This window comes from Ceratosolen solmsi, unplaced genomic scaffold (genome assembly GCF_000503995.2).
Source record: "Ceratosolen solmsi marchali unplaced genomic scaffold, CerSol_1.0 scaffold26, whole genome shotgun sequence".
NCBI lineage: Eukaryota > Metazoa > Arthropoda > Insecta > Hymenoptera > Agaonidae > Ceratosolen > Ceratosolen solmsi.
In genome coordinates this window covers 115,431-141,370 of record NW_011948442.1, presented here as the reverse complement: position 1 = coordinate 141,370, position 25,940 = coordinate 115,431, and the positions used below count along the sequence as shown (strand labels likewise).

Below are 25,940 nucleotides of genomic sequence, written 5' to 3'. Positions count from 1 at the left end.
ATTTTTAAGACAGAGAATATTATAGTTTATAAATTAAAAATTTTCATATTATATAATATTGATACTTAGAAATATAAACTAATAATTGGTAATGAGGTTGTATATGAAAAATATTATATACCTCACAAAAATATATTTTAAATACAAGAGTAAATAATGTCATTTATATAATTCAATTTAGATTTTCATACAATAGTCCCTTATCACTGTAATTTTATGGGCACATTATTGTGTACTTTTTTTTATTTGTAAATGTAGGTACTATATGCAACTATATCCGCACTTCAAAAGTATTTTAACTTCAATTATATATTTAATATAATTATGTTAAATAATAATCTTCTAAATCGAATTCCTGTCTAATATTCGTTTATTTTTAAATGCTTTTCACAATAGGCTACAATTTTAAAAGACTCTAGATGAATTTGAAATTATATTTCGAATACAAAGTACTTCCAAAAAATTTTTGTAGCATCTTAAAGCGTAAAAAACTTTTAATTTTTAAAAATAAGATAATAGATAGACATTAAATTTTCATATTATAAAATTGAATCAAATATAGTCTTGAATTTATTGAAGAACAAAATTAAAAGCAACATGGACATAAGAGAATTTTTAATATTTTAACAAATTGATAATTCTTACCCAGTTAAAAAATGTTATTTTTCACTTTGAGTGAACTTAAATAATTTATATAAATATAATAAATTTTTGTTTTATTTAATCATATTAACGTATCTGATTGTTTAAAGAATCGCAATTATTAATAAAAGAATTAGAAATAGTTCCAAAACATAGTTCATACAAATTTTTTCAATTCTCATTGTAAATTTATAAACTTTTCAACACTCAACATCATTTTTAGATTTTTTTTTGTTTGGGTCTGACCGTTTCTGTAAACTTTACGCTAAATAATATGCATAAGAGAAGCCATTATTGTGAATGCAATAGAATTGATGAAAGGAGTACATTCAGGAAAGCAGGATAAGAACTTAATGCACTATTAGTTTTTAGAAAAATTGATACATTAACAATATATGCATGTCTTCAAACAAATAATATATAATAACTTTATAAATATTAGTTTCTGATATTGAATGATATTTACTATCAGTTATCTATATCTGAGAAGTTATCTATACCTATATCACTATCAGAAAAGCTTTAAAAAATATATAAATGATATATTATATGAAAGAATAATATTGAATAATTTATATTTTATATAATTATATCAAATAATAAGATAATATATTATTAATAAAATTAATAATAGGATCATATATTTTTATTTTGTAATAGTTTCTAGAGTGTTATATTATTTAAAAATATTTAACTATACTTAATAGTAATGGTAACGTACAAATATTTTAAGTATGAATAAGACAGTAATATTTAATCTTAAAAAAAAAGAATTAGCATACACGTAATAAACACAAATAACTCTACGTATGCTTTACATATTTTTTAACGATTCGAAAAATAAAATTGGAATAATAAATCTATTAAAATAGTTTTATTGATTATTAAAAATTAGTTCATGATCATTAAGCATTAGTTCATTTAAAATAAACAAATTGTTTTACATAAATATCTACAGAATACATTTTTAACTAAAAAACATTATTTTTATTTGAAAATTCTAAAAATGGAACTAATAATAATTTTTATTTTGGTTATAATTTTTTGTATATCATTCATTGAAGGTATTACCAGAAATTATATAGCATTTTTATATGAAAATTTCGAAACATTTTACTTCTGTTATTCTATAAATCATTAATTTTGTTTAATTGTTGTACTAATATAAAGAATGTAAGATTTACTTTGATTAATCATAATTATGGGTAAATATAGTGAATATAATTTGCTATCTATATTTTTAATTTATTTTTTAAGCAATTTATACTTCATATTTTTCGGAGAAAGGAGTAATTTGATTTAGCTGAACAGTACGGTATTTTTAAATATTAATTGTCTGATATAATATATTACGTAAAATATTAAATTATAAAATTAATAATATATTCATATTTTATATTCTCAATCACTTTATATATCACTTTATAATCAATTTATATATTCATATTTTATATATTTTACATATTATATAACATATAAAATTATATATTATATACATTATATTAAGTTTTCATTCTTTAAACATACAATAAAACATATTATATTAAAATTTAGATGTATATAATTATTTATATTTGAATTTTATTGATAGAGTTGTAACAAAAAATCAAAAGGTTTAATTATCGGATCATAAGAAATGCTTTCAAATTTAAATATCTTTAATGTAATAAGTAACAAGTATATCAAAACTTATTTTGACGTAACTAATAAATTAAAATTTTTTATATAAAATATTTAAAAAATAATTCAAGTATATATACATAATGAAATTATTTATTGGAATAAATAAGCACATATGTAAAATAAACAAAAATTAATTTTAAAAGTAATATGAAAAAAAAATTTATGAAGAAATTTGAATGTGACAAACATTTAATTAATATTTATTTTAATAAATCTGTATATTATTGCACTTTCAGCATAAACCATTAATAGTTTAACCTTGTTTCTATGTCGTATATATATACATATTATCATATGATTTATTTCAATCTGTAATTATTCGAATATTTATTACTATTTCTAAGGAGTATCTGTTTTAATTTTTTTTAACAATTTTAACAACAAAACTAATTAATTTTATATAATTTAAAAACAAAAAAGTAATGAAATTAATTTTATGTTATAGCTGGTGAAACATTTGATTCGTGCATGAAAAAATGTATGAGTATGTTGTTTAATATTTTAATTTTTTATTCTTATTAATTTTATAACGTTATTTTGTGGAAGCAATAATAGTAGGGGCTACTTAAAAATACTTATACTATTAATCTTATATTTAAAATGATATAGTAGATAATATTTGATTTATTTTTTATTTATTTAAATATTTAATTTGAGATATAATCTTTTGATTCATCTGATGATTACATTTCTTATAACAATCTAAAATTAATAAAAAATTCTACATGGTGTTATAACTATACATATTGTATTTTCTATTTAACAAAAATATTGTACTAGTGAATTGATATTAAAACATTGTGTTAATTATCTTCATCTTACAATTACTTTATTTCAAATAATATTTTATATTAAATAATGTTGTAATTTAAAATCACTATTGTGAAAGTATGAATTTAAAAAATAAATTATTCTTTTTAGTAGTTACAATATAGTGAAAATAATATTAAATACATTTTGAAAGAAAAACATTCTTACTAAAGAGAAATTCATGTTTACCTTAGAAATAAATATCTTTTTATATATAGTTAAATCTTCTTTAAATATATAGTTAATATATATTTATATTTATATTAATTATTATATTAATCATATATTAATATAATTATTATATATTTATATATATATTATACGAACAAAAATATAACGTAACTGATATTTAAGAATTTATTACCATTTCAGCTTTTAAGATATATATTCAGATTAAAATATAATATAAATAATGCATTTTAAATAAATAAATGTTTAAAATATTTTAACGTACCCTAAATTTGAAAAATATTGAAAAATAAATGTCTATATCCACCTGAAATATAAATTTTATAAATTAAATAAAGTATATTTATTATTTATTATATTTTTTAGAAAAATGCACTGATCGCAGAATGAAACCAGCATGCGAAACTATGTGTGATGAATATCCCTAATGTTATACAAATATTTATAAAAAGAGTATCATTTCTTTTCTTTACATTATAAATAAGATGTACAACATTTATTGAACATTTTAAATTGTAAAAATGTTATAATTTATTAAAATCGAGTAATAATTGCAAGTATTTGTTAAATATTTGATGATATAAATTTTGATTTCAATATAAACAATTAATTAATTAAACATATGAATACATATTACTTTAATAAAATTTTTAATGCTATTATTCTGTGATTTTATCTTTAATCGACTCATTATTTTATCTTTAATAACTCTTTAATCGACATATATTTAGAGCTTGAAAACAAAATTTTGAGAAATTATAATTTGTTAAATTATAAAAGATTGTATATTTAAATTAATTAAAATTTAATACATTTTAAATATTGATTAAAAATATAAAAACATTAAATAATTAAGAAAATATCAAATATTAAATTTCTAATATTAACATGTCGTTTTAATAAAGATATTATATAATTTATACATTTTGTTAACTAGTAAGGCGAAGTAATATTTTTATTTATAAGTCATATTTTATTAAGTTGGGATTCAATGATTTGAGTTTTATTGTATATACTTATTATATATATATATATATATATATATAATGTATTTTTATCTAGAACTAGAATAATAATTCGGATCTTGTTTAATTGTACTCGTATATGTTATTTATTATTAATATTAATTTTAAATATTTTTTAATATATTTATAATAAAGGGATTTATTATGATATTTTCTTATAAATATGATTTTATTTCATTTTATTTTGCAACACATAATTGATGAAAAAAATATTGTTAAAAGAATCATGATTACAGTTTGGGCGTCACAAATTCTTCTTATGCACAATTATAAATCATACAGAAAAGTAATTATATAAAATGAACTAACATAAAACAATGAATAAATTAGATATAATGTAAATATGTGCTGGTTAGAAATTCGACAGTAGAGGATCTGAAATGTTATTGTACTATTATAATTTTCTAATAATGAACTTTTAAAATAAATTTTTTGTTTTACTTTTAAATTAAAATTTTTGTTCGCCAATTTTGTTTCTAAAAAGTTAAGAAAATAAATAATTAATAGAAATATTCCATTTGACTTGAAATAATTTGTTTCCAATAAAAATGTAAAACTTTTAAAGATACCACGTACAGTTAAAAGAGTTGGCCCTTTTATTCTTATTATAATAAGCTTATTACATAAGCTTATTTTGATATTTAACGATAATTTGAAAAATTAAAAATTAAAAATGATTGTAATTATTTGCATTGAAATCCATGATAAAACTAAATCAATTAAGATTTTTTTCTATTATATTATTGAATATAAATTTAATTATAAATCATTTATATTTATTTAAATATTCTTTACAGTATAAAATATAATTTTGAAATATAATATAAAAATAAGAATTATTAATTTTTAAGAAATGATCGACCATAAATAATTTATAATTATATAATACTAAATACATAAACGTATTTAAATTATTTTGTAAAGTATAGTCCAAAATAAAATACCTTGTATTTAATTTGTTCATGAAATTATTACTTTTTTAAATTGAATAAATATTTTGTAAATAATTTTTCATATTATTAAGAAGTATATATCATTAATATGTCATTAATATAATGAGACTAAAATAAAGAATAAAAATCTAATTTGCTGCATAAATTAATTTAGCATATGTACATTTTATATTCGAAAAGAATTAAAATCATTATAAAATAAAGAGTATAGAGTCTATTTTACAGAAAGATTTAGATGTTCTAATTGTATTTTAAGTAAAAATATATTCAATTTATATTGTTAAACAGAATATTCAGCAACGATCAAAGATTTTGTTCAAAATTGGGACAGAATTTGATCAGAATGAATCAGTGATGATATATAGAAAAAAAATCAATTCATATATTGGAAAATTATTTCACAAGCGTTGAAAATGAAGCAGTAATTATGAAATGAAGTATGTTGATCTAATAGTGGCCCTCAAAATCATATATATGTATATATATATATTATAGATGAGTTGGCTGTCTTTTTTTAGAACATTGTTGAGGAAAACAGTGATTCATTCTTGGCATTTTTTCACCGAATACACGACATTTTCTATGCTTAAAAATATTGATTTAGTTATAATATAAATTAAAATATACTGCTTGTAATAAACTTAACATAAATTAATTATTTCTTATCATTTAATGTGAATATTAATAGTTATTTTATTATTCGTCATATTTGATAATTAATGCATGTAATAATAAAAATATTAGTAAAATAATAAGATAATAAAATCATTTTTGTATTTCGATTGAGAAATTTAATTATAATACATGATTCTTATAAATGTGTTTTCTATTTTAACATACAATATTATTCACTACATAATACATTTTATATTTTTCATCTTCAATAATATTTTTAGAAAACGCTCATTTAAAAAAGTAAAAGTACTACTTATTTATATAGCATGTCCATTTATTGTAATCAATAAACAAACATATATTTTAAGATGATTCCCCAGATGAGAGTCTTTCTCTATTTAAATGCAATAAATTTTTTAAATAATTGGCCGAATATACTTCAATTATATTAAAAAAAATTAATAATGTCTATTTTCTACGTACTTTTAAAATTTGATTGCTTTCCTCAAATTAGTTATTATGAAAGCTTTACTATACTTATTCAGTGAGTATATTGATTATTATCAGTATATTTTATATTTATTTCTATGGACCATAATAGATTTTTAATAGATCATGAATTAAATTAAAGCTTAAATAAGCTTATTGTACTTCAAAACAGGATGTGTGTTTTAATTTTCTTTTAATGAATGTCTAAAATATTGCATTATGAATAGATTAAACATTTTTAAAAAAATTAACAATTGTAATTATAGTAATTTTCTAAGATTATTAAAAGTCAATTAAATATTACATGTGCTTAAATATATAATAATCTAAATGATATTATATATTGACATTTCAATACATAATAATCGTACAAAATACATTATTAAATACAAATATCAATAACTATTGATATATAACATTGATATATAACAATAAATATATTCTTATTATATAAACATAAAATTGATTCAATGTCTTATTACTAAAATATCATATAATAAATTACATTGATAAATTAAATTAAATGATTAAATGATTAAATTTGTAAATATTATAAATATAAAAAAGTAATAATATTCCATATATTTGATACAATTAATTAAAAATTGGATCTGTAAATGTTACAAAAATATTGCTTAAATATTGAATTAATGCTATTGGTACGGTAAAAAATATTTTGATTTTAAATTCTTTATTATAAAAATCTATGAATAAGATAAAGTAAATCAATTAGATATATTTTAGTATATTTATAAAGGTTCAAAAAGTAGTACTAAGATTATTTGACGTTTTGTTTTTTGAAACACAATAAAACAAAATGTTAGCATAAAATATATTTAGTATAAATTATATGTTTAAGTTTTATTGTTAATATTCTAAAAATAAAATAAAATAATTGGATTACAGCAAAATATTGAGCTCTCTACGTAACGGATTTATGTATTTCATTATTCATTCTGACTTTCTTTTTCGCTTTCTCAATTAATTGCTGTTCTAACTCATGATCTTTAGGCAACAAAACAGATCGTTGACTCATCAGGTTTATGAAAAATACGTGAATTTATTTTGGCTCAACTAACATTACATGCTTCGGAGCTTTCCTCTGACGTTTTTGTTATTCCCCCACTATCCGAACAAGAACGTATTAAATAGCATTGGCTAAATTTGCATCCCGTCCATCAGTGAATATACTTCTCAAATCTACACATCTGGGGAGACTAATCTGTAAAGAACTAATATTCAATACTACTCAAGCTACTCCAATTTAACCATAAAGTTCTTGTCTAATATACGTTATTGTATAAAGTTCGATTGAGATTATTGAAGATAATTGTAATCCTCGTAATGGACGTAGCGAAAGGTAAGAAGTTATAGGGCATATTAAAGTGTTTTTTATGATTTTTAACAATACTACTTTTTTTTTTATAAAATTATATTTTTGATAATATAATTTAATTTTTTAATATTCTACTGACAGAAATAATAATATGTTTTTATTAACATCAAATACTTTATGCATACTTATTTTATATTTGCCACTAATACTAATTTATTTAGTGTTTTACTAAGTCATACTTATTAATATTAAATTCTAATTACATATTAAATGATACAAAAAGAAGTTAATTATTTTTTAAAATAAAAAGTACATGTTTCAAATATATTAATAAAAATAATAACAACTTTAATACATTTTATACTATTAAATCTACTTTTTAATTATATCACGAATCTATGAAGTAGAATGTTTCATGACTTATTTTTACTTTTAAAAATACTTTTTAACTCTGTGTACATAAATAACTTTTAAAATTTTGAACTCAAATCATTTAACCATTATTTAATACTTCATTTATTAAATTTATTACATTATTTATTACATTACATTACAATAAAATACTTCGAAAAAGTTTGAGATAAAAAAAAGAAATATTTAATATTATTTATTACAAACCAGAGTTTTTAAGCTTATTAAAGATAAATTTTGTAATGTATTTAAATAATAGGATTTAAATGAATGAAATGGATGAAATATATTTATATTGTCTTTACTTATAGTTATACTTATATATTTTAAATATTATATTACTAATAAATAATAGTACTAAACATTAAGGATTCAGATCAATATTTCAATCATTAAAAATTCTGTAATTAAAGTATTTATTTGCAAAAAAATTATAATTGAAAATAAAATATTAATCTTAAAATTATCCAAAAAATACTTTATGCAATAGAATTTTTAAATAATTTTAATATATTTTTTAATTATATCAATTTTATTTAATTATATAAATAAAATTATAAATTTAGTAATTAAAACTCTGAATAACTCAATTTAATAATTTCTAGCTTATAAATGTTATTTTAAATAACAGGTTGTTTTAAAATAAATTTATATTATAATATAACATAAATAAACATAAATAAATTTTTTATTTGTTGTTAACACAGTTACAAACAACGTAATTAGTTTGGTAGAACAGCCACCTATTGTGACATCTCAATTGCAAATAGTCACAACTACTGAATCAACTGAGAATATTAAAATGAAATCTACTATCGAATCAACACAATCAGTTAAATTTATTACTGCGACAGCAATGAAATCTCAGCAATCACACGAAGTCGAAGAAATTATTGAGTACGAAGAATAATGTATATTAAACTCGTATCCCTTAAATTATTAATTAATCACTCATAAAAAATTGTGACGATTTTGTAATTATACAAAACTTATTTTTTTGTGGTAATTTGGAAACTTCAATTTTTGAGATAATATAAAATACAACCAATTAATATTTAAGATTTAAAATATTACATAATAATATTATTAATATTAAATAAAATTTAACTTGCACAATATTAATATAATTTTAAATGTTTCAGAAAATATTTTTCATATTTTAAGAAAATCAAAATTTTTTATACTTAAAGTTAAAAAACTGTGATTTTAATATGTATTTCTCTTTTTGAATATATATGTATTTATATATATAAATAATTAGGTTCTATAAATTGAGAACTATTTTCTATTAATAAAAATTATTCTATTATAAAAAATGTTTATAATTTTTACTATCATTATAAAAATTATTATTCTAAATGAAAATTATTTTAATAATTAAATTCATTTCTCATATTCTTTGAGAAAATTGTTTTTTTCTCAAATATGATAATTTTAAAGGAATATCAATGTCTTCAAACTTTAATATTTAATTGAATTTTGGATCATAATGAAAAGTCAAGTTAAGAGACATCTGAAAAATTTATAATTAAAGAATTTCATTAATAGACTGTAAAATACTATAAAATGTTACCGTACTCTATTAAATTTAAATTTGCAATGTAAATTGAATTTAAATGGAATCGGAAGCTTAAGTCAGTTAAAAAAAAATGAAGTTTTGAATGTTTTAATTGTCATTTATTTACAAAGCTCAGGATTGAATAGATAAAGTTATATTCATAATTTTTAAAATATCTGAAATAGCTGATATTTTAAGAATATAACGCTGTATTTGAGAAATTTATTAATACAGATTTTTTTTAAATGAGAGAATCGTATCGCAATTTATATAAATGCTTTAGAAAAACCAAGTCCGTAATAATCATGATAGTTCAAAATAAATTAATTTTTAGACCTATTATCATTACTATGAAAATTTACTCAATTAAGAAGTTACTCTTTGAATAACTTTAAAATAACGATATTAACGTATAGGCTTTAAATATGTTTTACAAAACAAGTTTTTAAAGATTCCATCTTCATCTATATCGCTTTCTTTAATCCTTCCTTATGTAAATAAAAAGTTTATCTCTCCATTTGTAAGCATCTACATTTAAAAATAATAATTATTATTTACCAACAGGAACTTGAAAAAATTCTTGATAGCTTGTCAATATTTTAAAAATTATACAACATAAGAAATTGAGAAGAACATTGAAGTTGATGAGAAACTACTTGCCACTAAAATGTAATAATCTGGGAATTCAGTTACTAAATTTGGTAAAAGTCCAGTTTCGATCAACATTCAATTAATTTAAACAAAATATTATTTAAAAACGTAACTATTAGTCTGAATTTACGATGTATTGAATGTTACTATATTTTTGTTTTAAATTTAAAAAAATTTTAATGTATGTCGAATAATGCTTTTATGTGTCACTGTAATCATTGTCAGTATGTAAACTGAGAAATATAGACATCTAAGGTACAATGTTTTATCCTATATTTTCATATAAGAGAAGCAGAAAATTGATTAAGATTGGATGTTAAAACAACATGAGCCTGCATTAATGAACTTTTATTATTTGTATTTTAGTAAGTTCAGTAATCTATATTTAATTATTATTTTATTAAGTTTAAGAAATAAAAAAGCATCAACAACCCAATATCAAATATATTATCTTCTATTGTTGGTATTTAAGAATATATAAAAAATAAAAATAGGATATTTGGTCATTTATTTCCTATCAAATATCTTTATAAATATACTTACACATTTTTATGGTAACGTTTATTATTTGTTCTACTTGAAGTTTAGAATGATTAATTCCATTGAAGTTGAACATAATGTAATACTTTCAATTTCTTGTTAAAATATTGTCGTTGTTTGTATCTTAACTCTTGAAATACAATATCGATTTAAAGTTTTGATTATCTCAATGTTTCTTTTATATATTTTTTTCTTGTTTAAATTGAAGATTTAAATTGAAGATAAAAAAAAAACATTCTTTTGTAAGTTTAAATTATATATTTTTACTTTCTTATATGAGTACACACAATGTATTTTATTTCTTTTTCTTTCATATGTGACTCCCCAAATACACTATATTTTGCAATGTATTTTGAAACTGTTATATTTTATGAAGTTAAATAAAAAAGATTTACACGCGTTAAGTTAAATATACTTCATTTTCAAATTGCAAATGACAATCGAAATTTTATTCTCTAGATTTCCAAGTATTAATGATCTAAGCTATTTAAAGCTGTAGGAATTAACTATACTCATAAATGAACATACTGATGAACATAGCTATTGTTTTTAACGCTTTTCATATTTTAAACATCGACACATTTATAGATGATATTTGCTCCATTTTTACATATTTATTAATACTTACTATAACATATTTGTAAATCCGTTTATATTATACGTACAAACATTTTGTTTTATTATTTAAAACATTATTAAATTATTTTTGAGTATACTTTAGGAAGACATAATATAGACTATTTAAATAAATATTAATTTGTTGATGGAAGATTGTTCATCTTTTTTTATAGTAAAAAAATCCTATTTCGACTATGACTTAAATCGAAGCAATAAACAAGGGAAAATTAGACTGCAATAATGATTGACGTATTAAGATCTAAAATATTACTATTAATGTTTTTTTTTTTTTAAAATTGGTCGAAATTTCTTTAAATATTTTGTAGTTTTTAACATGAAATAATTTACATATTTAATATTAAACAGATATATCACCATCAACATGGTTTTATGATGTCATCAATCTTTCATTGTTACTATCTGAATAATTGATTTAATATAATCCAGCGTATTTCTGTATTTATTTTATTTGTTTCATTTTAACTTTTCTATTCATAATTTATAAGCTTCAAAATGATACATTTTACAAAAATCTAAGTTTAAAAATAATACATTTACACCTAAAATAAGTTCTATCTAATTATAGAGACAAGTAATACAAAGTTTAATAAATGGAAGCATAAAAGGAATTAAAAATAGATTTGACTTTAATATCTTAATAATACATTATTAAAAAAAAGAATGCAATACTGGTATTTTTAAACAGCTGAGTATCGAAGTATCTTTTGTATTTTGTACTATACAGATTAGTCCTCTGAGACTAACAAAAAATGATTTAAAGTAAAGATGAATAACTTGAACTTCATATCGAATTATTAATTTGCAATTTTATGTTTATTTCTAATGAAAGACTTCTGTTTTGTTCTAATTAGTAGAATACCAGAATCTATATTTACAGTACAATAAAAGATCTTTTACTATTCATTGCCGGGTTAAATCCAGTTGCAGCTCAAATAATTTTAACTATCCTAGTACCGATACCGTGTATCAAATTTAATTTATCTGGTGCTAGATTAATTGATAGTATCTTTCAATTGTGATTCTCACACATATATATATATATATATATTGATTTTTTAGCACGTATCTACAAAGAAATTTCTCGAGATGGATCTTAATTCCAATACAGTACAATTAATTGTGGTAAGATAATAATCTTATATTTAGGCAGAAATTCGAATATAAATTCTTAAACATATAAAAGTAATAACTACTGTATATTTTATAACATTAACATAAAGGTTTTATATTTATAAAAACTTTACAATACAATTGAAATTACAAAGGATCAGTACATCTAAATATTTAATATATATATATGTCACGTGATATAATCTTAAATTCTATTAGTGTAACTAATGTATCTTTCAATTTTGTCCAAGGAAATTAAATAAATAAAATAAATTAAAAATGTACTAAAATAATTTATTTAGCTTTAATTTTTATCAATAAATTGGCATATTCGCAAACAGAATCGGATAAAAATACCTTTATGCATACGTTTTGTCGTAATTAAAATTTTTCTAATAATTATTTACTAAATTTTATAAATAAAAAAGTTTTAAAAAATCCATAAATAATTTATTATGCAAAGATATTAAATTTATATTAATAATAATATCAATGATTATTAAATATTTTGATTGAAAGCAAAAAATTAATTTTGTAAATTTAAATTTTATAAGATTAATGTATTTTAACGTTATCCATATAAAATATGAAAAATAAATTATATATTTATAGTTTATATATTTATAGTACTCTTAATTTAATGTTTTTATTTTTGAAACATTTTTAGAAATATTTTTTTATCTAAAAAGAAGGAAAATTCTCTAATTAATAGATTTTAAAAAGTTGGAAAACTATAATATTTACATTTAATATTTAAATATATTATTATTATTTATTTCCTTCATTCATCTGTTGAAAAAAATACGATTACTATTATGTGCGTATAAAAAGCATTTCTCTATAAAAATTTTAAAACTATAATACAATCATAATTTATACAACATACCATTCATTTTCATTTTTCAGGTTTTAAAAATCTATTTTTAATTATGTTGTTATAAATATATATTTTTATATATTCACTAAAACTGTATGTATTTATATTTTTATTATTTATTAATGTAATAATGTTGATTTTTTCTTCAATGCGGCTTCAAGACAAATTTTTAATATAGCAAATTCATTAAAAATATAAACCTAACAGAATTTTGATAAAATTGTTGATTCAATACTTAATTCAATATTGATTATTTAATGATTATAATTTTTATATTAACAATCGGTAGTGCAAGTAGTAACAATAACAATATCTGACAGAATTATTGCCATTTATGTTTTAAGAATACTGGAAATAAATAATTCCTTTATTGTTTATCTAGAATATGGTAAATTACCTATGTGAATATTTTAGATATAACATTTTTATTTTACTTATAAATGTCTTTTAATTAATTAAAATCTACGTGCATATACAATAATCAACAGGTTCTGTGGCAAGTAAAAAAAATGTAAATCAAATATTGACAAAAATTGTTCTAAATATTGATTAAAAAACCGGCATGCTTAGGAATATATTTAATTTTGCTCTTCAAAATAAATTTTTATCTAAAAATGAATAAATGAAAATGTTTTACATTAAAATTTCATAACATTATGTAGTCGATTATATATAATTTTCTGTAATTTTATTTATTTAATAAAGTATTATGTTAAAAGAATCTAAATTTGCTTCAAAACTAGTTATGTATTTATATTTAGTATACATTATTTATTTAATTATTATATAAATTTACTTATAATGTAAGTAACAGAAAATCAACTTTCAATATTATTAATATAAAATATATTATTAATTCCTATGTATATAGTATTTTACACATTTATTTATGTACTTAATGATAGGACAAAACTTAAAACAAAACTAAACAAAACTAATTATTATCAACAATTACATTAAATAGCTTTTAAATTTTCCATATTTCATAATTATGGTTTTAATCATATATCCCGTATTTTACATATACATATATTTTTAAATTTCGAAATTATTCGATTTGATCAATAATGATAAATTTGATTGATTCGAATGTTAATTGAACAATCCAATTAAACAAGTAATTATTCATTTATATGTAAATATTAATGAATTAAAATATATTATAAGAATATAAACTTCAAATTCTGTTCATTAGTGTTTACATTCAAAGTGTGATCATATCTTTTTGTACGTATTTTATTAAAGACCACGATTAAAACAATTAAAATTATATACACTGATAATTTAGTATTTTTAATATTTCTATGCAAATATATGCTAATTTTATTATGAAATATTTTAATATGTAATCTTTTTCTTTTAATTTTTGGTTATAAAATTAATACAGAAAACAAAAGATAAAATAAAGGTAGTTGGTGCACCTACTACCCTTATATTAGCTAAATTTATAATCAAATATTGTAATTAAAGTAGAAAAAGAGAAATAAAACAAAGTTTCATATATTTACACAATTTATTTTATATCTCACATCTTTATATCATAATCGTAGACATCATCGAGCCATGTGAGTATCAAAACTAACAATAATTAGAGAAATTATTTTTAAGGACAAAAAATTAGGAATATAAAATATCTATAAAATTTCAAAAAGAATTACTATTTTTGTTAGCTCCTTTAAAAAGCTTTAAACTTAATTTATAAAATACAATCGATATACAGAAAAATAATGGATTGATATTTTACAAAAGTATATTTTTATATTAAAATTCTTGTTATCAATTGTGATCGTTAAATATGTAAGAATTCTAAAATTTTAAGAATTGAACTCATTAAATATAATTATATACTTTTTTATAAGAATTGCCATTTATACCTACAAAGTCTTTATTATTTTTATTTAATGACGAAGATGACGCTTACAATTAAATACTTCAATGAACGAAACAGATTTATTTTTGGAATTTCGAACTAATTGTGTTGCTTTGACTTTATTTTATTATCTACCAACTTATGAAGTACACGTATCGTTACAGTAACATAACAATAAATTATTTTAATCGGAATTTTATTTAAAAACAGAAAATGCATGTTAGATTGTTAAGATAAATATTACAAATAGCATTACTTTTTCTTTGAAGTTTGTATACATAAAAACATAGCAACAATATTTTCCATCAATAAGTTAGAAACAAAATTTTATAGTATCAATGGTTAGAATTATCGAAAAGTATAATATTGCCCAAAATTATATTAATCTGTATTAATAAACAATATACAATTTTAAATTAATTCGAAACTCGACAATATATTCTATTTTTTATTTCTGATTTCTTTTAATTTATCGCAGTTCTTTTTTGCAATGTTCACTGTTCTCTCACCAATGGTCCTATCCTTTAAAAGAGAGAATAACTGTGCGCTCTAGCTTTACAAAATTTGCTCCCTTTATGTTACAATAATTTATTTGCCTCTGTTCAGGACAATCAACCTTTCAATATATTATTATCATAAATAAATTTGGTCTATCGGTAATAATGTGCATACGCCAATAAACATTACTGGCAGTATTTGGTTATACAAAGCCATAATTACTGAAAGTCATAACACTCAATTCTTTTATATTAATCTAGTTATCGATTTATTTTTTAAAGGCTCATTTTAATAAGCAAAAGGTAACAGATTTTAAAATAAAAATATAAGAAAAATTATGACTTGCAGTAATAAGACTTTCAAAATTATATGAGTGGCCAGAAATTATTTTATTTATAAAAAAGAAGCTTAAAAAAGTATTTCTGCATATTATTACTGTCCTAAGAAAAATTTATGAGACAATACTGACAACCACAAGTCATAAATTATAAATATTTTTAAAAATCTGATTAAATACTATACTTAATGTAATTACTTTAAATAAATGACATTTACTTTTCAGTACTTCACAAAACAGCCCTGGTCATCAATGTATACATTTAACAATGGTCATAAGTTGTATTTTTTCTGCAATATAAGTTGGAAAAATATAATTACTGTAATTGTAATAATATTGGGATCAAAACAAACATCAACAAACCATGTGATCATGGATTTAAACTTCATTAAAAAGAGTTTAAATTTAAATAAAAATAATATTCATAAGTATAGTTTTTGGATTACATTATGATAATATTAATTCTAGCCAAGAACTAGAAGTCAGTATGTCTAGTGCAGATGTGTTTAAATTGGTGTGGTATTTATATATGTGGAGTTTGTATTAACGCAATCACTTTATAACATTACGCTCATTTTTTAAATCCGCACACTTTCCAAAATATCTGAAAAATATGTAAATTAATTTATATTTATTTTAGAAAATAATAGAACTGTTGTAGTTTCCTATATATACATAAATAGTGTTTCTATATTTATTATAAATTTTAAACAAATTTAAAATTAATTATATATACTTTTCAGAATGCTTAAAAGAATTTTTGCATGATAAAAGTATTTTTAAATAAGCAAATCAGAAAAATTTTTAGCTTTGTGGATGTTTAAAGATTTCTATAAATGTATTATACTTATTTAAAATAATATTATAAAATATTAAATTTATTTGAATATTTTATTAAATGTCATTTCTAAAATTTGATATCTATAATTTATTATAATACAAAAATAAAGTCAACATGCGCATATGTAATTTAATTTAAGCTATATATAGATAATTGTAGTCTTATTTAATAATAGATTTTCTATTTTAATGTTAATAATTAATATTAATGATGTTTGAATGATTATTGAAACAAACTTTTAAAAACTTAAAAACCATATCTGTCTAAATAAGGAAAGTAATCTGATAATTTAAAAAAATATCTCTTATAATTTATATTTTTAAATGCAATGAAAAATAAGAAAAGTTGTATATTACGTTAAAATTTAAGTTTATAATGATAGCATCTACTATTAAAAAATAATCATTTATTATACTAGAAAAAATAAATATTTATTAAATAAATTTAAACTTTTACATTTTAACAATATGTAATCGTATTAAAATTTAATTTAAAATAATATTGTTTTCTTTCATTTTAATATTATTTATTATTTGTTTGCTTGTACTTAAAAATTAATAATAATTAAGGAATTAATAAAAGAATAATAGTTAAAAAAATCTTGAATATTTGCACAATACTGCTATACTTTATTAATAAATTTGCATAAAATTATACTTAATTAAACATACCGTATATAGTTGTAAAAAATTTAACCTTCCCTTTTAATGGCACCAGGAGCTTCTGCTAATCCCTTAACCTTTAATCGATCTGCTGTTTTCAAAAATGCTGGTAATTGATCTTGGGATACATTTACTTCGCCTGCATACATAAATTCTAAAATTGCTTGAAGATGACTATATGCTACATCTTTTAATATAATAATTGGATGTTTAGATGGATTTTCCTATAATCATTATATAAATATTTATTATATAATAGTTTGCAAATTAACTATTAATTATAATAGATATTAATTATAATAGAATTATATTATTTCTAATATAGTTTAAACGTTTACTTATATAGCCTTACCTCTAGTAATGATTTAAAATATGGACTGCATGCAGATAGTACCATTTTATGTGCTTTACATGTTTGACCATCACATGCTAATGTTACATCTGTGAAGCTCTTTTCATCACGCAGATGTTTAAACGATGAAACCATATTTGATTGGAAGTCATTCCATTTGAGAAAAAATTGCTGCTGTTCTCCAGCCATTATATTTTTCACAATATTTTTGTTGTTATTATGTGACCACTACCTATAAATATTGAAAATCAATCTTCTTTACATCATAAATTATCTATTACAATTTGTACTCAAATTTACAAAAGAATACTAAGACATTATTTTATATCAGTTCTCGATAAGTTAAAACACCTTATTTATAAAAATTAGAAACTAACCAAATCAAATCTTCACCTTTTGTTTTAAAATTTATAAATATAAATTTATAAATTTATAAAAGTAATAAAAAAAAATAGTATAAAAATAATCGCTGGTATAACAATCAATACTATGAAAACTAAGACCAAAGCAAACCTCTCTTAGTAACAAGAAATGAAAGAAATGAATTATTAAATAGGACCAAACTGATTTTTCGGAGCGTGTAATGAACTTGTAGGTTAACTTTACTATAATTCCCGCCTTTGCAAAAATATGATTTCGATTACCAATTACGCTTATTGATTAGCGTTTTTTTTCACTCTATCAAGAGTTAAATGAATTAATAATTACATGTATGGATAATAATAATTAAATATATATCATATACAATTCCTCATTATTGCAAAGAAATATTCGAAAATAGTTTTTCCAAAAATTGTAATAAATTACTTACCTTTTCCTTATTGAAGATGCGATAAAATTTTACTCCGCTCCTTTATTTTACGTTGGAAGTAGTTATTATGAGTAAAGTTAAGTTGAAGATACTATGATCATCCAAGGTGAACAGAGAAAAACAGGTCTGCAGTGTATGGTGAGGTTATTGAAAAAGCTCTTACTGTACAGTTAACTACACTTTTTCAGAATCTATATTATACGCGCAGTCATACACACGACGCAATTCGTAATGCTAACACTCTGTGTTATATGTAGTATATGTATTATCTAGTATTACACGCTGTCTAGAATTTAAGCACAAATAAAGGATTTAAAAGAATACAGACAGTATTCCTTTTTTCGACCAGTTCTTGTGATGACTTTTGACTCATTAGATTTTTTTCTATTAATTTAAGTTGTCTTCTTTCTAACGTTTCACATTCAATGTGAATACCCTGTTTTCGATTTGCTTTATTATGCTTTAATGCTTCTTGTACAAAAGCAATAAACAAAATAATGAAGAAATTTTTAATTCCTTGAATGTAATGACAGAATATGATGTAGTTTACGTTGATAGTCGAGAAACAGAAAATATGAATCTGTATGAATTTGATATTTTAGAGTATATCTATCAAACATTGTAGAAGCCACCTAAAGATGGCGTAGTTAATATACATATTTGATGTAGATTACTATATTGTATTGAACACAAGTTTTCTTTAAAATCTACAATTACTTTACTAATTATAATCCATACATATTCCTCCTATTTTATATGACACGATACAAAACTTCCTATTAAAATTATCTACCAAACGTAAATATTATTTGAAAACTAATAAAATTATGTAAATGCAAATAAATTATAACGGTTTTAAATTATTAAAATGAAACATTAATGTATGAACAATTATTTCATTTTACGTAATTGATATTTTTATTTTAAGTTCCGTAATCATATATTGAAAATCAATATATGATCATCATTAAATTTTCTTTTAAATTTCAAATTTACATTTTTTCTACCAAACCTTCCATTTATATTTTTTATTTATTGGGCTATCTGCGTATGTCTACTTCATACATTTAGTTATCTAAGAGTATCGTATAGCCCGTTAGTTTATTAAGTTTATAATTATTGATTTTTTATTTTACAATTTCTTATTTTACTCTTTATGATTTAATGATTTATGATTGTTTTGTTAAGTTTTTTTTTAAGAATCTCAAATTACTTTTTTTTCAGTATATAAAATATTATGTGTTGTATGTCCTGCTAGATAAAATGATATAGCTGAATAACATTTTATAAGTATTAATTTTTAAATTTTATACAACTAAATGAATATTTTAATTACAAATTTGATTCATATATCTTTAATCTGTTCTACGTTGTTTATCTATGCAACTTCTGATTTGTATTCATATTGCTTTTAATATTAAAACAGATTCTAGTTCTGGTGCATTTAATATTAAATATTAAAACTATAATTTGAAAATTATTAATTTTGTATAACTTTAATGTTTAGCATTAAATTTATTTTCTACATTAAAAATGTATGATTATAAATAAATAATAAGATAAATAAAGAATATGGTTATATATAAATAAATTTAATGAAATTATTCCACTTATTTATTGTACAATATTTATTATTAAAACCGTTAAAAATATTTTTCATTAAAATATATGAATGAAGCATTAAAAACAATATTTCAACGTATTTCTTTCCTTTTTTTAAGAAAAGAAAACAATTATTCCAAATGATACAGTTTTTAATAGTTATCGTTACAATTTTCATTGCGTTATAAGCTAGACATAATCTTAAAACAATAATTTTTGATATTATTAAAATTATAGATTATTTATAATCTTAAAATAGATTTTGATATTGGATTAAGAATACTGAAATTATAAAATTTATTTTACTTTTGTAATTGTGTTTAACGCAATACAGTATTTCATTAATTAAATTTATTAAACAAATTGTGAATAATATATTTTTTAAAATTAATTTATAAATAATTGATATTTTATACGTGTCAAAATCTGCTTTATGGCCTATTAATTTGGTATAAATAGTTTCTTCTTATATTGACTGGAACAACAAATAATATACATTTTGTAATATAAACCCTTTTAAAATATTAAATATCGTATGTATATTAGAAGTTAAACATACTACAGTATATGTAGTTTAATCGCAATACTAATTAAAAAATATGTATTATATTTTAAATTCATTTAATTACTTCCATGAATTAGAATATATAAAATCCAATATGTAACAAGAATGAAAATAATCAAGTAAAAATTACATATCTTTAATTACAATTTTTAAAAATGTAGAAAAACTAGTAAATAATTTTGACTTTATTGTAATATTCAAATATGAATTAGAAAGAATATTACATCTGTAATCTTATTTTCTATAAATTACTGATAACATAGCTGCCAAGAATTGCCAGAATCATAAGTTCATAAAAAATCGTCAAAAAATTAGATATTGTATTTTTTTCTGTTTGTTGGGTTTCTGAGTATGCTTTGGCTAAAGGAAAGGATAAAATATAAGGTAGGAGTGGCTTGTACATGGCATTGCAAAGGACGAGAGCGGCGGATTCGCCCTTGGCTTGGCCATTAGCCTCCCGCCTAGAAGGTGTTACTGCTACAGCCACCCTCCCCGAAGCCAATGGAGGAGTTTGCTTTCAATAACCGCCCCTTTACTAACCAACATATTTCATTTTTTAATAAATTTTTATATTGTTTCTTTTCACGTAATTTGATTATAAATTGGCATTCTAAATAATTTATATATTTTTGGGCATTTTATTCCCAAATGCATATAGACGGCATTAGAAGTATATCTCTTCCTGCTTATTAGTTAATTTAATATTTTTAAATGATTTGAATTAAAATTTTGCTTCTAAAAAAAATATTTTAATTTCTTATGATTATAATAAAATTTTATTATTTTATAAAATTCACTATATTTTAGAAGTAATATTTCCAAAATTTTGAAAAGTAATACCTTAATTTATATAAGCTATCGCACTCTTCAGTTTAATTTATTTAAATTTCATTCATTCGCGACCGTCAATCTATCTAATTTAAAGTAGTTAAAAGCATGTAAACATATGAATTGATTTTCAATATTTGATTTATATAATTACACTCCTAAAAATAGGAATAAAAAAGATGAATAAAAATTTTTTCTACCTAAAGTACGAAATGCTGCAAAAATGTGTTAAAAGATGGTAATTGATCAAAACATTTTACAAATATTTCTGATATTATTTAGATTATAATTTTTTATTTTATTAAAAAAAAATACAAACATAAATCATATATTATATATAAGAATACAAGACAATGTTATAAAGCACGTTCATTATTAAAATTAATTTACTATATAAAGAATTAAAATTTTTAAAATATATTTCATCAATGAATGTTAAAATGCTACTTCTAATTAACAAGTACTAAATAACATGTTATTATATTAATTAATAGTAAGTTTTCAGATACGCAAAAGAAAGCATAAAATAGTATACATTGAAATTAGTTTGTTAAATTATAAACATTAAAAAAATTTTATATTTAATATTTCAAATGTATTTGGTTAAAGTATATTAATTTTACAATATTTACCTAAAAAATTAAATAAATCGTTCTGAAAATTGATACGATTATTATGAAGATCTTCGTACGAATTATTTTGTTAATTAATTAATAATTTTGATCTTCAATAAATTTATATAATTTGTGTAATGGATATTTAAAAAAGTCAAATCTCGTTAAGAAAAAAAATTTCGAGCCAAGAAAATAATAAATATAAAAAAAGTTAGAAGCGAGTCGCAAACCAGTTTTAAAAATGGATGTAAAGATTCAGTGACTAAAGAATGATTACAGTGGAGCGCAAAAAGACGGTATAAGCGCAAACGGATAAGACAGAGCGAAAGAGAGAAAATAAGTGTGTAAAATAAAGAGGGAATAAAGATAAGAGCAGTAGTGGGAGAAAATGTCTGATGTTGATTGGACGCAGGCGTAGAGTTCGGGTCTAAGGCACGTACGGTGAATTTACGTTAAACGCGCTCTCGCTATTTGTCCGCTTGGCTTTGAAAACTTACGGCATGACGTGAAAGCGCTCAGTCGCGCGCCAACTCTCGTGAGAGATATTTGTACGCATGCTGTTTTCCACTTGATTTTGTTCACTACTTTTCAAATTCCGTTGATTCTTTCTCTGAATTTGAAAAGTCACGTGAGTTTCAGAAATTGTGAATATAGGTGTAAAGTGAGAACTACTCGTCTGTTAAAAGATAAGTTTTTTATATCTCAGAAGGTATGCAAGAATTACCATATAAATGTTGGTATTGATTCAGTGTAAGTAATTAAAAGAAAGCACAAACAATAAAAAAGCAAGATAAGGAAAGGGGGAAAGAAGAGTTAAAAAGTTAGGCTCAAAGAAACGGAATAATTGATGTTTGAGAAGAGAACCATACTGTATATCTGTGATGTGTGATTAAGACAAGTGATGGAATCGCCGAATATGTACGACGCGCAAGCCCATCAAGTAGGCCAACAACAAATGCAGGTCGATCTGAAAAAGTCGACTCAGTTGATTGCCCAGAATAACAATAATAATAATAATAATAATAATAATAATAATAATAATAACAACAATCAGAACAACAACAGTAGCCTACAGGTAAATCATAATCAACAAACAAATGGTGTAAGTAAAGTATCGGCTTCAAAAGCTAGCCTGCACCAACAGTATGCTGAGCACTGTGCTGTAGCAGGCGAGCTCACGGATCTCAACACTCCTGAAATTTCCCTGGATTTACAGCATCTCATCGATGATTCACACTTTAATGACGGACTACTTGATATGCTGGGTGCCGGAGCCGGAAGTGGTAACGGCAACGGTAATACCAGTCTTAAACATGCACGTGTCCCTAGCAATGGAGGCGGCTATCCGCGAGTTGCTACTCTAGCCTACATGCCTCAACCGGTACACAGCGCCGCAAGCTATCATCACGGAAGCAATAGTTGCAGTGACAGCAACAGTTCAAGTAGCGAATCGCCAAGTATTAAGGAGGAACCACTAGATCCTGCGGACTACCGTCGTCATTGTCAGCAATATACTCCTAGCGGCTACAATCCAGGGGTCGGCAGTTCATTTCCAAGCACAGGCCCAACATTTACAACATTAACACCTAGTTCGGGTCTGCAAGCAGGCCATCACTCTATGCATCAGCAGCATCCTCAACAGCAGCCGCAACAACAACAGCAACAACAACAGCAGCAACAGCAGCACAGTCGTACAATAATGAAGCCTGTGTTAGCACATCAGCAACAACAGCAGCATCACGCAGGACTCGCGAACGCGGTTGTTACCTCACGTAAGCAGTCAAAGTCGGTAGACAAGGCAAGTGATGAGTATAGGCGACGTCGTGAACGTAACAATATCGCCGTACGTAAAAGCCGTGAGAAGGCGAAGGTACGTTCACGTGAAACTGAGGAGCGAGTAAAGCATCTCGTCAAGGAAAATGATGTATTACGTAAGAAGGTAGAGATCCTCTCGGAAGAACTTAATGTTCTTAGATCTCTCTTTAGTAGCGTAGGCGTACTCCCAGAGCAGTTGCAGCGTGAAATCTCAAGGCACATCGACCAGTTTCAACAGCACGTGGGCGGACCGCCAATGTAGCAATACGAATCTGGGCAAAACAGCCTCCGCAGGATAAAAGACTCATTTGTAACAGAGATCACATAGTGCTAGAATAACGGAGAGCAGCCTGAGTTATTCATTGATGATCGGCCTCGGGGGAGGTGACTCGTATTTGTGTGCGCGTGCGCAGATAGCATTGTCCACCGCCAATCATTTCGCGCTGTAAAACTAACTGGTGTACCTTTCTGTATTATGTCTTACCTTGGCCTATCCTCTTGCGGCGTTTCATCTTATTCTACTTAAGACTGGCCGGATCAGCCCTGATGAGACTTCCCCATGCATTGATGGACCCACCCCCTTGTGCTATCGTTACACGAATACGTAACGTCAGAAAGCAATGTGAAAATTACAATCGCTTTAAAAGTAGAAAAATGAATGAGGACGTGTATGAGTACGAAATATAGACTAACCAAGAACCACTTGATACGATTAATTAGCATGAAAACCCTTACAAGGCTTTTCCACGTGGTGTTGTGATTCAATGCGCTCCTTTAATAACATTTAAACAATTAGACTATCATTTCCGTTAATCAGATGAATCTGTATTTCTCCATTAAGAGCTTTCGAGATTTTTTCATCATCTTGCTTCTTCTCACTTACGTGCAACTTTTCATTTTTTTTTTTATTTTTCATACTATGCAAATATTTATAAATCTCATTTTAACATTTATAATTTTTATTTTTCCCATGCTTCTTCGTCCTAATTAATTTCTATCTATAAATAGAGTACAACAAATTAAAGAAACTGGTCGTACCAATTTTGTATAGTAACATATTTTTGTGTGACGTATAATGTGATTCATATAATTAACGATCGATTATTTTTAGGAAATTTTGAATGGATATGTTTATAATATATATGTCTATTCAAAATTTCCTAAAAATAATCGAACGTTAACTATATATATATATGCGTGCGTGCGCGCGCGTGTGTGTATATTTATATTTTTCCAAAAAAATCAACGATGTTGAAAAGGAATAGGCGGAGTAAGAAAAATTGTAAGAGTAAATGCAAAAGAGAGATTTGAATATTGTAAATTACGTTTGACATATGTTTATATAATCGATTTGTTACGAAGCGCTTAATAAATACAACCTATAAAATTTACAAAAAATAAAAACAAGAAAAATATACGCATGAAGACAGAAATATCACAATGGTGTTATCTACAATTCTTGTCCTAAATTTAGTTACCATGTGTGAAGCGGGCTTCATTATTCATTCGTTCAACTATTGATTGTTGTATGAGAACGAGTGAAATTATTATTAGGATACGAATATAAGAACAGAGTATGTATAAGTTATTGTGTGTATGTGTGTGTGTGTGCGTGCG

The 25,940-nt window shown here is 22.4% G+C and overlaps 2 protein-coding genes across 2 annotated transcripts; one reads left to right on the top strand and one right to left on the bottom strand.

Annotated features, from left to right (window-relative positions):
- Window positions 1-16,814: 16,814 nt before the first annotated feature.
- lolal (longitudinals lacking protein-like) lies at window positions 16,815-19,220 on the bottom strand. Its single transcript, XM_011503989.1, has 4 exons — window positions 18,900-19,220; window positions 18,089-18,320; window positions 17,746-17,960; window positions 16,815-16,837 (listed from the first exon to the last, which is right to left on the bottom strand). Exons 2-3 carry the CDS (start codon window positions 18,275-18,277, stop codon window positions 17,766-17,768), a joined length of 384 nt encoding a protein of 127 aa, XP_011502291.1. The 5' UTR covers window positions 18,278-18,320; window positions 18,900-19,220; the 3' UTR covers window positions 16,815-16,837; window positions 17,746-17,765.
- Window positions 19,221-22,805: 3,585 nt separating this feature from the next.
- LOC105365754 (CCAAT/enhancer-binding protein) lies at window positions 22,806-25,410 on the top strand. Its single transcript, XM_011503988.1, has one exon. It carries the CDS (start codon window positions 23,410-23,412, stop codon window positions 24,583-24,585), a length of 1,176 nt encoding a protein of 391 aa, XP_011502290.1. The 5' UTR covers window positions 22,806-23,409; the 3' UTR covers window positions 24,586-25,410.
- The last annotated feature ends 530 nt before the right edge of the window (window positions 25,411-25,940 follow it).

Bases quoted from the DNA above. Each gene is read 5' to 3' on its own strand.
- LOC105365754 (XM_011503988.1), top strand. From the start codon at position 23,410: ATGGAATCGCCGAATATGTACGACGCGCAAGCCCATCAAGTAGGCCAA.
- lolal (XM_011503989.1), bottom strand. From the start codon at position 18,277: ATGGCTGGAGAACAGCAGCAATTTTTTCTCAAATGGAATGACTTCCAA. The intron at 17,961-18,088 runs GTAAGGCTATAT...TAATGATTATAG, and splicing joins ATTTTAAATCATTACTAGAG to GAAAATCCATCTAAACATCC.